The sequence below is a fragment of the Opisthocomus hoazin genome, chromosome 7 (assembly GCF_030867145.1).
Source record: "Opisthocomus hoazin isolate bOpiHoa1 chromosome 7, bOpiHoa1.hap1, whole genome shotgun sequence".
Classification (NCBI taxonomy): Eukaryota; Metazoa; Chordata; class Aves; order Opisthocomiformes; family Opisthocomidae; genus Opisthocomus; species Opisthocomus hoazin.
Window position 1 is genome coordinate 33,785,753 of NC_134420.1, and position 15,606 is coordinate 33,801,358.

The 15,606-nt window shown below is 47.6% G+C and overlaps 1 protein-coding gene across 7 annotated transcripts in view; it reads right to left on the minus strand.

Moving 5' to 3' along the window:
• Positions 1 to 1,499: 1,499 nt before the first annotated feature.
• Positions 1,500 to 15,606, minus strand: part of RGS6 (regulator of G protein signaling 6) — a 303,061-nt gene continuing 288,954 nt past the window's right edge. For 5 of the 7 annotated variants that reach the window (XM_075425174.1, XM_075425175.1, XM_075425176.1 and 2 more), the window contains 2 exons: positions 11,051 to 11,100; positions 1,500 to 6,142 (listed from right to left, as the gene is read on the minus strand). In XM_075425174.1, the coding sequence (XP_075281289.1) occupies positions 6,106 to 6,142; positions 11,051 to 11,100 (87 nt within the window). In that variant the 3' untranslated portion in view covers positions 1,500 to 6,105. The remainder of the gene's footprint in view (positions 6,143 to 11,050; positions 11,101 to 15,606) is intronic. The other 2 variants (XM_075425177.1, XM_075425180.1) reach the window with 2 other exon arrangements.

Sequence of the window (15,606 nt, forward strand, 5' to 3'; positions counted from 1 at the left end):
GAAGATATGCAGCATGCGGGAATAACCTGCACGTGGATGGACATGAGAAATCTTGACAAAGATCGAAAAGGGAACAACCACTCCTGATATCCCCAGTCCAGATGAGGATTTCATAGTCTATCCATGCAAGGTGCTGCTTGGGGCTTGCTGGTGCCTACTACTTATGGAACAGATGGCATGGTTTAAGTCCCCAAAAATGAGAGGGAGAAGCTCAGTTTAAGTATCTCTGCTGACACACATCAATATTCAGGGATGAATGCCACTGCCCGCAGAGCATCGTCCTTTGCCACAGGGAGGTGTTTCAGGGTATCTTTCTGGGTCCCCAGACAGGAATAATGCACTGGTAAACCCAGTGTCGTTGCTGCCAACGCTGTGTAGATGACCTGGGAATGTTTGACCATCTCAAAGAGCATTGGACTCCTTCATGTGCAACTCATTTGAGCCCTGAGCCTGCAAATGGCTGCCTAAATTCTGCCCATTAACATCAACCCTCTGTGTGGGGTGAATCTGTGGTTTCCTATTGGAAATGCGAGAGGGCACTGACACTTGTAGCAATAGCCATAAATTCACGTTAAAAGGCTTCAAGTAATAGCATTGCTGTGGAAAGGCAGCCTTTGAAAAGCTTGTTTCCAAATGCTCAGCAGCAGGATTAGAAGGTTACTGGCTCTTAGCTGCCAGCTTTGCAGATGCTAGGGGCTGGCAAAGCAAAATCTGTATCACATGAAAAAGTTGATCAGGTCTGACTCTCTCCTGCCGTGAGATTACTTTTCTCACTACAAAGCATTTCTCCTCACCAGTAAGTTCAAAGTACGTATGGGCATGAAGATAGCGCATTGTTCACCAGCTCACTGTTCTGCTGAACAGCTGCCTTGCTTGTTCTCTGTCTCAGGTTATAAACAGTGTTGAGAAGCTGCAAAATTGCTCACAGCTTAAACGACGAAATCATGATAACTTAGCCTATTTTACCCTACTGTGAGCTCTACTTTAATAATCCTGCTTAATCATTAAACCACACTAAAAGCAAGCCAAGGAGTTTAAGGCAAGAGCCAACCAACGCGTATCAGAGCACTGCTCAAAACTTGAACTGAGCAGAGTCAGCTAGAGAGAGGACGCCACACAAAGGAATAGCAAAGCTGTTGTGCAGAGGGTCAAATAGTTGAGGCAGCAAACTCGTATCTGTTGGGACTGGCTGAAGGAGCCAGAGCCAGCTGTGAGCTGTTCCTGCTAGTCAGGAGTCTGGAGTGGTGCCCTATTTACATCCTCGTCCCAGGAGACCATCTTCTTATCTAGCACACACACTCCATTCTAGCCTTGCTGTTGACATAGATGCTTATGCCTGATGACTACTGAGTGTAACAGTGGTTGCTGGTTATTTTCCAGAATGCTTTACCCTCCATTGCAAGGTACAAAGACAGCAAATGGACACACCTATGCCCACCGTGCTGCATAGTGTTTTATGGCAAACCAATTTTTTTCTAAGGTCATTTCATACAGAGGTGAGGTGCAATTAAAAAAAAATATGCAAAAGCAGGAAAGGAGATAATATACAAAAAAAAAACCTGAGGAGACACAGTGCTTCTGTCAGTCAGCTAGCGACATTGAGAACAGAGTCAGGCCAAGCCCTGCCTATGGATGCACCCAGGACTCGCACCGATTCCAGCAGGATTATTCACGTGTACATGCATACATGACAGACAGAACAGATTTGGTCATTTTTGCTTCAACTTTTCCAGTATGCTCAATTTATTTGTGCATTTCAGGAAACAGACCAGTACAGTCAGATGTTCTGTACCTGGGTTCCCCTTCCCCCATCCCGAAACAGAAATAATTGTAGGCTAAAAGCATCATCCATGCCAGAAGATGAGAGATAAATCCTTTCCAAGGCAAAGGACTCACTGAAATCACCAGGGTTTCACCTGAGTAAGGACTAACCAAAGAACTTCACCACAGTCTGTGACAATTTGGTTGAAGAGACGAGTCAATTTTCAGACTAAAATAATAGACTAGATGGGGGAACACTCTTGCCTCAGCTTCCTTGAAAGTGTGATTGGTATTGCTGCGATCATTCCAGAATTTGGGTTACCATGCAGAAAACTTTCTCACGTTTTGCAGTCTGAAATGGGGCATATTTCGTCTTCATTTTCTCCCTACCACCTCTTGTAGGATTTGACTGCAGCATGGAAGCATCCTGATATAACTTTGCAGTGCACCGTGTTGTTGTTACTGGAGTAACATTATTAGGACACCTTGTGTTAGCTTTATTGCTGCAGTACCTGGTACCAATGCACCACCGTTTGTCCACATACACTGTTATTACTGCCTTATTCCCCAAACTAATTTACTGCAGCATCCTGTTGTGTCTTATTGCTGCATTATCGAAATGCTGCTTTACTGCAGCGGCCTGTGTTACCTTATTGCTACATTTATCCTGGTATTATTATGTCAGCTTACTGCCACTTTTTATGGCTGCCCTGCTACCATTTTATTAGAGTACTCTATGGGATCTTAGCACTGAGTTATACTGAGAGTACATTAATCCATTTGCTTTAGCCTAACGCTGTCTGCACAGGCTTGTCGAACCTTCCTAGCGCTTGTCCTGGTGCTGTTTCGCCACAATAGCCATGAATGCTCTGGATACTCTATTATCCAAATAACAGCGTACAGCCATATTTCACAGCTATAGCCCTGTAAGTATGGGAAGCTTTGTAGCTAGCTTGCACAGTATAGACATAGTAAAAGCTTTCCAGACTGCCTTTCCTGAAACAATGCCACTTCGAACACAAATAGAGGTGGAAAGCTGATTTCCTAACTCATCTTCAGGATGATGAGGTAGTTGGAAGACATGGGATGCTTATAAAGCAGCGGATTACTGCTTGCAACACTCGACGGAATACTGGTGAGTGTACAAGAAGAACATCAGTTGGAATAAGCAATGTCATTAACAAACAATAATTTCAGGATGCAGTTCATGTGGAAGTAGTTACATGCTAGTATCATCATATGTGAAGTAAAAGACACACAACAAGCAGTTCATATGTGTTCCCAGGAGGAGGCCTTGTCTAGTCTCATGTTTGTTTTAGAGAAATTTAGTCAGGAAATGAGGAGCAGAGCTTTCTTCTCTCCAGAGAATACGCCGCTCTGTCCGCTCAGCTAGCCATTACTGAGCAGATTAGCTTGCACGAGTGTGCATTTAAATGGCAAGCTGTTCAGCATCCAGACCCCCTGATGTACGCCCATATGCATGCTCTCTGTGTCTGTAAAAATTCCCTCCATGCACTCAACTGTTCAAACACAGCATATTCCCCACAGGCAAAACACTATGGCAGCCAACGCGACCATCCTGAGGAACAGAGCAGGAAGGACAGAGCAGGGCGCTCCGCTCACAGGGCAGCGGCACAGCTCCAAGTTAAAGGCTGGCATTGCTGCTCCCTGCACAGACCATAGCCCAGATTCCACCTGTCCTGTGCATCCACCAGCATCCTCCAGTCCTGCCCACGTGTTCCCCCACGCTGCAGGACACTGAGGAGTACCTTCATGGAGCTACCCCGTCCTTCACCCAGGAGAAGATCTGCCCAGTGTCAGGAACTCACTGCAAAGCAGAGAACCCCTGGTAGCACCTTGCCGTCTCTGCTCCTTGCTACACACCAGAGGTTCATGCTTTATGCATACATGCCTCTCAGGAATGCTCTGCAGACCAGTTTGGGGTTTCACAGGACAGACCTCCTGTGAGAAAAGCCTCAGCCTGGAAGCTGAGCAGCACTGGCAGTAGAGTAGCTTGGGATGTGAGCAGCTGTTGGGTTACAGAGCTCCAGTGATGCATGGCAATGGCAGGTTTGACACAGACAAAAACACCATCAACAAGGCTCTGAGAAGAGCCAACCTTTGTGTTTTCCCAGGGACGATGAAAGGGGACACGTATGAACATACATGAATGGGCAAGTGGGCCTGTTAAATGAGGACCCGCTGTTACCTGAGGGGACCCTTTGGCTGGGTGGGCAACAGAGGATAAATGGGTCCTGCAATGACAGCTAAGTGACAGTTTGGAGGGGATCAAGTGTCCCTTTCAGAGGCAGGATACCACCTGAATGTACAGGCATATCCCTGACAGTTCTGCAGTCCTGGAACTCGCCTGTGCAATGTATGTGTAGGACGAATTTGGTCTGACGACCTCAGACAGCAGACTGTTTGTGGGAATAGGTGTGTGTAAAAAACTAATAGCATACTGAATATTCTACTGTATTCGTGCAGGTGTAGAGGGTCCTATGGACCTTAGGTAAAATCGATAATAGGAGTTTTCTGGGGGGGGAAAAAAAAGATATCAAAATGAGAAATGTCACGGGTAAAGAAGGAAGGTCCTTTTTCTTACAGAAACTATGCTGGCCTGATTTTGTGCATACATAGGCCTTAGATATTAGAATAATACTTGCCTCAGAAGTGAATATTATCGACAGCCAGCTGTCTACTTAGCTAGATTGTTTTGCCTAGGTAGGAATGCAGACTTGTAGCCATATAGCAATTTCTACCACCTGCACAAAAAGCCAATTTGCCTTGGCGTGAGTGAAGAAGACCAAGAAACGTCTATTTTCACATACACTTCAGATCTGAACTGCTTGCAAAATACAGGAGGTTTTGTGGCACTAAGTCTTGAAATTGTCATCTATAGGCAATATACTGTATGTGAATGCAGTCCATTTTCCTATCTGCAGCTAGTATATGTGGGTTTTTAAACTAAAGTCACTTCATTTCTGTCCTCATCCTAATCTCAATACTCCCAATGGTTTGAAAGAAGCTACTGGGTCATCTCTTGCAGTTGTATTCATGGGCTGTAGGTCAGACAAGTTTTAGTGGAAGCTAATTTCTGCAAGTGGTACAATTTCACTCTTACAATGGTGCTTCTCAGCGGAGTCAGTTATCTGAGCTTTATATTGCAGCTGGGCGTGCTGCTCTTCAGGCAAGATTACCTGGCACCCAGCGCCCAGCCTATTCACACTCTGCTTCCGCTGGTCCCATCTCCCATCAATTCACTCCTCTCCATAGACTGAATTTTGACACCTGCCCACAGCAGCGTTGCCCTTCCCTGTATACACACGAGCAGGTTTTGGCCCTCTGCGACTGGAGTCGGAGTCTCCTCTAAGTGGTTCAGTTCTGTCTACTTGGAGTAAAGCTTGAACATCCATCATTGAATAAGTATGCAAAACCTTAAATAAATATAAAATCAAATACAACATAAAACAATTCACTTTTAAATACCGCATGTGTGTGTTTGTGTGTGCATTACATATCTAAAACATGACTTTTTGAGCATCAGGCAGAGTCTGATCACATTTGCACGCCACGCACATGCAGAGCGATTCTGCCGACTTCAGAGGATTTGCACCAAGATCAGAGTCTGACTCAATGGGGCAGATCCTCAGGTGATGAAAACCACTCACGCCCTCCTGACTTCAGCTGAGGATCTGGCCATCACGTCCGGACATGCTACATGCTATTGGAAGGACAGCGTGACGAACTCAGATAGAGCCTTTCCTTTTTTTCACTGCTTTTAAGGAGAGACATAGGAAAGAAAAACAAAGCTAGAGTCCATGAATCTGCAGGAGAAATGCATTTGAGATTTTGTGAAAAGGAGAAGCAGTTTCCAGCAGATATTTTATTGGATCCAGATGGCCACAAGAAAGGGAGCAAGTGGGATTGCGGCGCCATCTATTACAGCCATGTTTGTGCCAGGAAGAGAAGAGATGAAGGAAAAATACCAGTCTCTCTCAGCTCTTCTTTCTCCAAGTTGTGGTTGGGTCTGTTTTGCTAAATTACCAGACAGCAAGCCCTTGCCTTGCTGACCTTCTGTGTACGGCGAAGAGTGCTCCTCCACATCCCACTGGGAAACAAAGCACCTGCGCAAAGCATGGTGTCCATACGAAGCGGCGCAGGCCGGGAAGAGTTGACGCAGGCTGTGGGGAGAGGCGCTCCCCGGCACGCGGCTTCCCGCTGGCGCTGGCTCCGGCGCGCTGCCTGCGGGGACCCGCTCTCCCCGAAACACCCCGGCCCTGGTGGCGGTCCCGGGAGACCCTCCTGCGGGGGCCATCGGCTGAAGCCGTCAGGAGGACTGCATCAGGCCCGTGAGGCGCTTGCTCGCCAGGGACTTTCCCTGGAGGGAGAGACAGACAGACAGACAGACAGAAGAGACCCAGTGGTGTGAGTGACGCCGTGGGATGGTTTGGCTGCGAGCCTTGGCCTTCCCCCCACTTGGGGTGCATGGCTGCCCACCCCGGCCCTGCCGATGGGGAGGCAGGAGATGGGGGCGAGTGAGCCCCCCGCATTTCGGGTGCCTGCGGTTTGGCCCCAGGCGAGTGGTTTGGCAAGGAGGGGTTGTGGCCAGTGATGTCTGGGTGGCTTTAGTTCAGGGTTATCAGCTGTGCCCTGGGACACTGTCCCATGATGATGTTTCCTTTCTCTGCTCCATTGGAACTGGTCAAAGCAGAGCCCTGTCCTACGCTCACCCCTGCCAGTGCCCAGCCGCGGCTCCCATCATCGGGAAGGGCTGCAAAACCCAGGCTGCTCTGAAAGCTGGGCCGCCCTTCCCACAGCCTGTGAATTGCCATCACCTGCACATTGTCCACTGGAAACAGATCTAGGAAAAAAGTGATCTTACAAACAGCTTTGCCTGTCGCTGCCCTGCTGCCATCCCACTTTGCCTGTTCCTTAGTCTCTTGTCTCCTCGGTCGCTGCTTGTCCATCCTGCCTGGCCTCCCTGCCTTCCCCGTGCTGTCCTCCAAGCCACCACACAGGCGCGTGGCCATGGCAGCCTTGCTCACATGCTGCTGGCACCCACATCTGCTTTCCCACTGACTGGCGGGACCAAGGACCAGGGAGAAGGTCACCTGCACGTCTGAATCCCTTCACTGGCTCAGGCCATGCAGCCCCTGCTTTCATCTGGAGCAAAGGAGGACCTACAGCTGGCTGCCTCCATTTGCACGTGGTAGGAAGGGTATATCCCCACAGGGGATACTGATGGCTTTGCAATTACTGATCCAACAGGGAGAAATTGTTTCAGGTATTGCACCAGTTGCTGTGTTTCTTTGGTTAGCTTTCCTCTTGAAAAATGATGTTTTTCTTAAAAAAAAAAAAAAAGTCTTGGTTGAAATAAACATCCAGGGAATACCAGAGAGCTGTGCAATACCTAGCAGATCTTAAACAACCTCCTCTACATTACTATATTTAGCCAAGATTTCCTTTGCAATAGAAAGTCTTACTAATTGCTGTTTGAAAGAAAGATCCACACAACGAGCAAGAGAAACAGATCATACAGTGAAAATGAGTATGTGCAAAATGTAGGAAAACTTCAAGTGTAAAATTTAGCAGGTCATTTGGAATAAGCCTTGTTTAACAAGCTAACGCTCTAGGACAGAAGCAACACCCCCCTTCCCTTTGATTTCTAATGTCTTCCCATCTAGGGCTATACCACGAGGATGTAACGGTTCCCTACAGAAGCATCACTTTGGTACTCAGATGTATGCCTTTCACCAAATAATCTGCTCGGCTGCACAAACACACACGGCCTAACCTGGCCGCTTTCTCTATTCCGGCAGTCGGCTGCTGGAAACATCGCTGTCATTTGGACTGTCCTGCCCGGCTCTGTAGCTCCTCCGTCTCTACAGCGGAGCTCACACCCCGGGCACGCCTCAGGAGGGACCAGCTCCCACCTGGAGTGCAGCATACATGGCAGCACCACTACCCTTTAAGGCATGCGTGCTTTCTTTCATGATGAATCAAATACTTTATTATTATTATTATTATTATTATTATTATTATTATTAAATGCATTTCTGGGAAGCTCGGCTTGGTGCCACCCCAGGAGGTGGCCATTTTACCGCTGTTAAGGAACACCAGGGGAAGAGTGGGATGGCGATACCAGTTCCTGAATCCAATTCATAGGAAGAAGGTGGTAAAGAATGTGGATATTAATTTCTGGAAGAATAACATAGCTGATTTTAGGGAAAAAATGTTAGTTTCTACCTGTATTTGGACATTTCCTTAGCAAAAAAAACCCAAACATGCCTTGGGTTTGTACAATGGCTACTCAGTCAGAGCCTAACTAATCTGCGACAGGCAGTTCCTCTTGTTATCTTCTCACAGGTAGGCGGCTTGGGGGTACGCCAGCTCCCTGCGTCGGTGTCCAGCAGGGTTAAGCAGCAAACGCTGTTCCATATCCAGCCCTGACTTCGACAGGCACTTGTTCAGAGCGCAAGGGGGGAAATGCCGGGGCTGGGCCGGGCCGAGGGGAGGGGGCAGCTGACAGAAAGGTTCCTCCGGAGAAGGCGGTGGATCGGATATGGAGCCGATAGCCATGCTTTGCACAGAGCAAAACCTCGCTCACAGGTTTCCCAGTGGCAACCACTTCCCTTTGCGGGCAAATGCAGTGGGCTCCATCTGCAGTTCCCCCATCCCGCGGGAAAGGTGTTAGCTCGGGAACCCAGAGCCGCTTGCTGGCTCTGCAGGCTGGGATGGGTCCCCAGCGCGGAGCCCGGCTCTCTGGGAGGATAACTGTGCCAGGGAAGTGTGAGGTGCTGAGCAGCCTCATGCCCAGCGACACACAAACAGATGGGTGCGAGCAGCTCTGTTTTAAGACAGTGAGAAGCAGGAACGATGTTGTCTGCTTGGCTGCCCTGTCCACCTCCATGATAAGACAGATGGCAAAAGGATTCCTGAAATCACATACAGGGATTAATGCTGTGAAATTTTTGGCTACAAGCAGGAGCACTGGGGTGTAAATAAGTGTAATGTTTGGCTTTGGTACTGAAGTGGTCCCCAACTACAGCATCCTGATGTAGGGGATTTTGTTTCAACTCAATGCAGAGACAAGCATCAGTCTCACAACACAGGTCTGAGAGATATGAACATCTGTCGGCTGGAGGTGCGTGGGATGCAGGTGGTCGGCTGGGATTCTCTCATCTTACACATCTTCATTAAAACAAAAATAAAGAGTATCAGGAAAAAACTGCATTTCATTAGGACAACTGGTATGTGTTTCCTGTTACTAAAATGCACAACAAGGGAGTAAACTGTTGTGACACAGGTGGAAATGCTGGATGGGATCCACTTGCTGAGGTAAACTAACGTGACCCTGTTGCTTTCAGAGAACCACAGCTGATTTACACCACTTGAGGGGCTGGTCCATTGCATCTCTGTCTCTGGTTTAGCCCTCCAGGGCTTCTTAGGCACAAAGTCTGGCAGGGGACCCAAAAGCTTTGTGCTAGCCGACTGACAAAAGCCAAAGCGACGGCTTGCTCCCCAACAGCCAGCGCTCTCCCCAGAACCCCCAGCCTGTCTGTTCAAACCCACCCACCCCTGCTTGCTGGGAGGGCGTCCATGGCTGAGTGGTCCAGGATAGCATCAGCATGCCTTAGTGCCATTGCTTTCCTGTGTCCAGAAAAGAGGTGTCTGCCTCAGGACAGCAGAGGTGGGACGCACCCCTGTATTTTTTGCGACCCTGCGACCCTTCCCCAAGGCTTGCATGGCGCAAGCGCCTGCGTCAGTCAGGTGGAATACTGCTCTGAGAAGCTGGAGGTGGCTAAATCAGCTCATAGTTGGATGCAATATATGCCAAAAAAGTTCAGGCCCAAAGAGGTCATGTCGGGTCTCATCTGACACTCGGCCGGGATTTCCTCGGGGAAATCTCTAATGGAGTGAGGAACTTCTGGATTATTGCGATGAGAACGTTTGGCACAAAGAACATCTAGTTGCTTAAAAAAGGTTCAACCAAAACAAATTATTTTTTCCTTCCACACATCTTTGTTTAGCACGAAACCAGTGGCTGCCCCCGCATCTCTACCTCTCCTTTCCCCACTGAAAGAAAATGTTAACAACTCCTGCCTTATTTCCAGGAGAAATTTGATCAAAGTTGTGCTGGCAGGGGATTTGGAAAGCATGATTTCAAGCTCAGCACACTGTACTGCTTCTTTTACTGTGTTGTATGTATATGCTGAATAACTTCAGGCAAGATTGGAGTGGATGTAACGAGTAGACTTTTTAAACATGGTGTAAAGCTTATAAAGAAATCCCTAGTCCTCCAGTTGCGAAATATTTGTCACTGCTAATTAGGGTTATGACAATTAAAAACCCAGACTGTTGTCACTCAAACAGCATAGCACAAGCAGTAGGGCATATGTTGTAGGGTGTATGTTTTGTGTCTTGTTGGATGCAGGAAGTCTTCCTTTTCTCTCATTCCCTGCAAGCAGCTGAACTGCAACACAGCTTTCAGGCAAAGACCACGTGCAGCTTCACCATGTCTTGGTAAAGGTAATGCTTGGTTCTCTCTACATAGCTGAATGAATGACTTTTATTTTTACCCCTGAACACTGGTACATCAGGAGCCTCAGTTTGTAGAGGCAGTCTAAAAACTGAATTTGGAGTAACCGAAGGAAAATGTCAGGGAATTCATAATAATCCTTATGAGGCTGCCCCTCAGAATCTGACTTCCAAGTACGTGGCCCACCCTACCTCTTGGCTACGTGTCAGGCAGAGGACCAGACCTCGGCACCTGCGGACTGTCAGGGCTCTCACCGAGGCCCAGTGAAGTGAAAATTAAGCTGTAGGTCTCAGGAGATGCTTAGCATCTTTGATGGCTGAGCCTTTGCTGAGCAGCTACTGAACTAAAGTGTAAAATGCAATTAGCAATTATTCTAATGAAGCAGAATTCAGCAATTTAATGTAGGCAAGAAGCCAAGGAAGACGGAAAAAAAATATGTCTGGGATTTGACACAAAAAGGAGGTAGTACTCCTTTCAGACCTCCTGCATGAGCCACTGGAGTTTCTATCTTGCTTTTTGCTTTTATCTACCAAAACCAGCACTTTGCACGGTTGGAAGAGAAGGCATAGGCCGTGAACTGTCTTTTTAAAATAATTTAAAATAGAAAGTTCAGTTTTGTCCAGTACCTGTGGTTTCACACAATGTTAATGTGCTCTGCCCAGCACAGTCTGTGTATCTAGCATGCAGACATTCACCACCACCAGCATGCACGAGCCAACAACTCCCATGCACGAGCCAACAACTTACCTGAACACCCAGGCAGGATTTATCCCACAGGGAGCTTTGTGGCTGCAGCGCTGGGGGAGAGGAAGCATACGGGGAGCTTCTGGTACGGCAGCACAGGCTCCCCTTTTAGCCACATCAATGCAGAGCAAAGCGCTTTCATGCTGACTGTTCACCTCCACGCTCTCCACCCACCAGCTTAGGACTTTGTCTGCTGTAGCTGACTCCACTTCTTGCTTTCTGCCCCTCTTTCGTGCTCAGAGCTGCCCTTTTCCCAGCCTGCTGCCCCATCTGCTCCAGCCAGAAGCATCACCTTCCAGGAGGCGAAGGCATCTCCTGGGGAGCAGTGTTGCCCTGTAGCCGTGTAAGAGCCCCAGCAGAGCACTGGAGCGTGTCTGCATCTCCACTGGAGATGAGTAATCCCTACTCCTATCAGACTGAATTTGAGGTTTTTCACACGGTGACAGGCACTGCTCCGATGTCCTACATTTTAGCTAAGGTACTACAAGAACTACTGGCAGTGGGCAGACAGCACCTGCCACCAAACCTTATTTCCAAAGAAAGAGATTGCCAGGGCCCTAGCCCTGCCAGCACTGGTTGGTTTTCAATGTTTTATTACACTGCAGATCTTGGGGAAATTTTATTTTTGTGTCATTTTAAAAATATTCTTTTTATTAGATTTTTTTCATTAAAAGATACATTGCAAACATAAGATAAAGTAACAAATTAATGAAGTTAAAATATGAAACAGTTAAAAACATAAAGGAAAATAACTTAGTTCAACACAAAATAAACACAGACACATAAACTATGAACATATATAACATAAATTAGCACACAAAATATGGTGGACAATACTACCAATTACATGCTGACACAGACTGAAACCAGGGGCTACAAAGTGGCTGTAGAGGGTGAGCAGGGCAGTGGCTGCTCCCGGCGCACAGGGTGCTCACCCGTTCTCACGAGCTACCCCCAAACTCCTGCAGAGCGGGCCCTGCTCCTCTTGTAAGGCTTGACTGACAAGTTACCTGAGCTTCTCACCATTACTGCTGATCGCAGTGAAGCTGAGCAACCATGGGTTAGGTTCCTACATGTGATACTGCTTTTTTCCTCTTCCACCTTGTACCACTATGGGAACAGTTCAGAGCCACAGGCAAATTAAATTTGGTACTGTCCGTACCCATTTCATTTTGTGGGGGTCTCCTAAGCTTCCTAAGCGAGGCATTGGACTTTGCTTTGAGAAATACCGGCACACCACTGCGTATGGCACAAACCAGGAGCTGACACAAGCGCTGTACTCACCCACTCCCAGAACAGCTTCGTAACGGCTGGAGCTCTCCTTTGCCATCCCACCAGCACCGGGAGGAAGATCCTCTTCCACTGTGGAGCAGCCTAGGCTCCTTGTATCTGAGAATGTGTTTCAGCCAATTTTGGCATTAGTTGAAGCAGCCTATGGACTGCTTAAACTTGCCACACTGCAGGAGGGCACTTCAGCACAGCCCTGCCAGATGCGCAGCCTCGGGCTACAGATCCAGTGCCCATCCCTCCCTCTGACAAAAAAACTGGGAAGACTGAGGCGCAGATGGATCACTGCAGCCAGTACACAATGGTGTAGCAGAGTGTTTTTTCAAGCCACCTCAGAAAATACCCTTAGTGCATGTTGCTGGTCTAGCTCTCCGGCAAGGTGCGATTCTGTTCTTTCCTTTGTGTGCAATAGACTCAGTCTGTTCAACTCGCTTCAGTGGGACTGGGAACCAGATATGGAAATACCTTGCACAGTCAGAGGAAAACAGAACCAGCACCGAAATACCAAACCCCTCTCGAGTACCAGAATAAGCTTGGCTGAAATCACAGCAGGGTCTAAGCCTGCCCTCTCTCCGTAAACACCTTGCTAAGGTCCTGGTTTGGTATCCGCAGCTAGACCTGTCTGTAGTGGGAAGGTACCCACTTTTATCTTCAGAGTTTGTACGCGGCTGGAATACAAGACAGTAAATGAACAGTAAGTCTATCCTGAGCTCCAGAGAGTGCCCTTCGTCCAGAAGGATCCCAAAGCACTTCACAGACCATACACACAGGGTTCACTCACCCCCTGCTGGAAGGTAGCGACCTCGGGAGTGAAAGGCAGCTGCCATTCTGTACCAGCAGCACCACAAAGCAATGTTTTTAGGAAGGGAAGCGAAGAATAACTTATCCACTAGAAACGATGAATACGTCTCTTTTAAAGGAGCCCCTGTATACAGAACAGACTACGCAGCACACATGCAACCCAGTGCTTACCAAACTGACGAGCACACAGCGTAAGCCTACACAGCGCAGACACTTTCCAGGTAAGGTACCATGCCAACACCAGGAACAGATGCGACATATGCCAGCACGCAGCAACCAGTCAATACACGCACGCACTGTGCAGGCCATGCCCCCGGTCCTCGCGTGAGGTACTGACACTGACTGGTTATTGCACGTAAGCGAACAATCAGATGATGGGTCAGCAACGTTGATTGGATCCCCTCATGCTTCGGGTATGTTCTGATGCTTTCCATCACCTACGTAATGCAAGTAAATACCTTTTCCCAGTAAAAGGCTGTATCTGGTAATCACTGGAGTAGTGGAGCAAGCACATTCTTTTTTTAAGTAAAATATCTTCCAAAGATAAAAATAACCCTTTTCCCAGATGTCTTTTTTTTGGTGCCAAATTTAAGAAACTTTGGCATCCATTCCTATATCCTTCCCTTCTAGCTGTCTGTTCTGATACCCACTTCGCCAGCATCTCAGTGTATCACCTTTTTATATGTTCTGTTTTTTCTACCACTATTCTCTACACATAATGGCTTAAACATTTGTCTTTCCATGCCCTCAAACCCCGTTATCTATTTATGCAAGCTGGTAGAGCTGGGAAAGTGAAAAAGTGGGAAAGCTGGTAAGTAGATGACAGTTCTATGAGTTTATCGAGGAACCAGTTAAAAAGAGAGCCCTGATGATATCAGGCAGTATTCCTTCTCCAGCCTTACGCCTTCTTCACTGTGTCCATGGTTAGTATTTGTAACACATCACAGCCACGCACAGCTGTGCAAAATATCACACAGTTCACCTGAGAAAGATAAGATCCCATCAACACATTTCACGTGTGTGACACCATGCTCATGAATTAAGAACAGGACCAGAACAGTTACAGTGTGACTTGGACTCTGACCCAAGAGCAGACAAACCAAGACGACATAAAAACCAGCACAAGGCAGTCACAGCGGCAAAGGGATGAAGCCGAGGATCAGGAAGGTAGGAAAGCAGCAGCAGGGAAGAACACAGGTAACAACACGGAGCTGGAAGAGGAGACTGCTGACCACACCTAGGAAGGGACATCCAGGCAGGCAAGGCAGACATTAAGGCTTTCATAGCTGTATAATGAAAATGAACAGATATACATGGAACTGAAACCAAACACGGGACTTCGGGTTTCACTGGGTACTGAATTGGGATGCACTTACAGTTCTGAGCCAAGGTTAATTCAATACAAAATAGCCAAAAGATACCAGAAAACTAAAGCAGAGGAAACGCTACCATGAAAACGCCAGTTTGCATCACTGCAAGGAGGAGGAGGGCTTTTTAGGCTCCAGACAGAAAGCATCCTGGCCACTGAGCTTGACAACTACATCTAATACAAGATCTCCAGTCATATTCTTGTTCCTGGGAAAGTCATCCCCGCATGAGAAACCAAGGTAGGACACTGGCTCCACACTCGTTAAGGATGTAATGTGGGCCTTTGTCCCCAGTGCTTCTGGATCAGAATACAAAACCATCCTGCTGCTGCTAATGCAAGGACTGCAGCAGCTCCTGCTTACCAGCTTCTGCTTTCTGCCTCCTGCAGCTCTGTCTCGGTTATGGTTAACGAAGCTAGGCCAGTCTGTCGAAATAGCTATTCACCTATGCCTGGAAACTGAGACAATCTTCGGTCTTCATTGACTTCCTGTCCTGTACAAAACGTTCCATCCATACTGTCCAGGATTCTTTAAAGAAAGCTCATTAGAAAACTTTTATTCTTATACTCTTTATCTACAGTGTATTTCCTGTGCACCTTGAACACAGGCCACCTCTTCCTCCACCTTATTCTCTTTCTGCACTGAACTGAATTTATCACCTGGAAAAGCTCCCTGCTTCTTCATACCTGACTCCTTGACAAATTTCACACCACATCTGTTCTCTGTATCTGGTGTCTTCTACTATGCTGACATTAAAACAAATCTCCCGAGTCTTTTAAGTCTCACTACATACTCACATTTTCTCTTGGACATAACAGGAGGGCTCCTTTTCCCGTTAAGTATTACACCCTTTACAGACCGTAACGATGAAAGACCCAATACAGCCTGTGGCTTACCATGTGCAAGCACGCACGTAAGCAGCTACAGCAGGCCTGTGCACATCACACCTCCGCATACACTGCGCTGGGTCGCTGTTGCTCGAGGAAGGAGGTAGGGAAAAGAAAACACAGGGAAAGGGATTTCCCACAGACTCCAACACCCAGCCAAAAGCCTGGCATTCGCACCTTCGCCCCCACCCTGTGCGGCACGCTCTGGCTGAGGCTG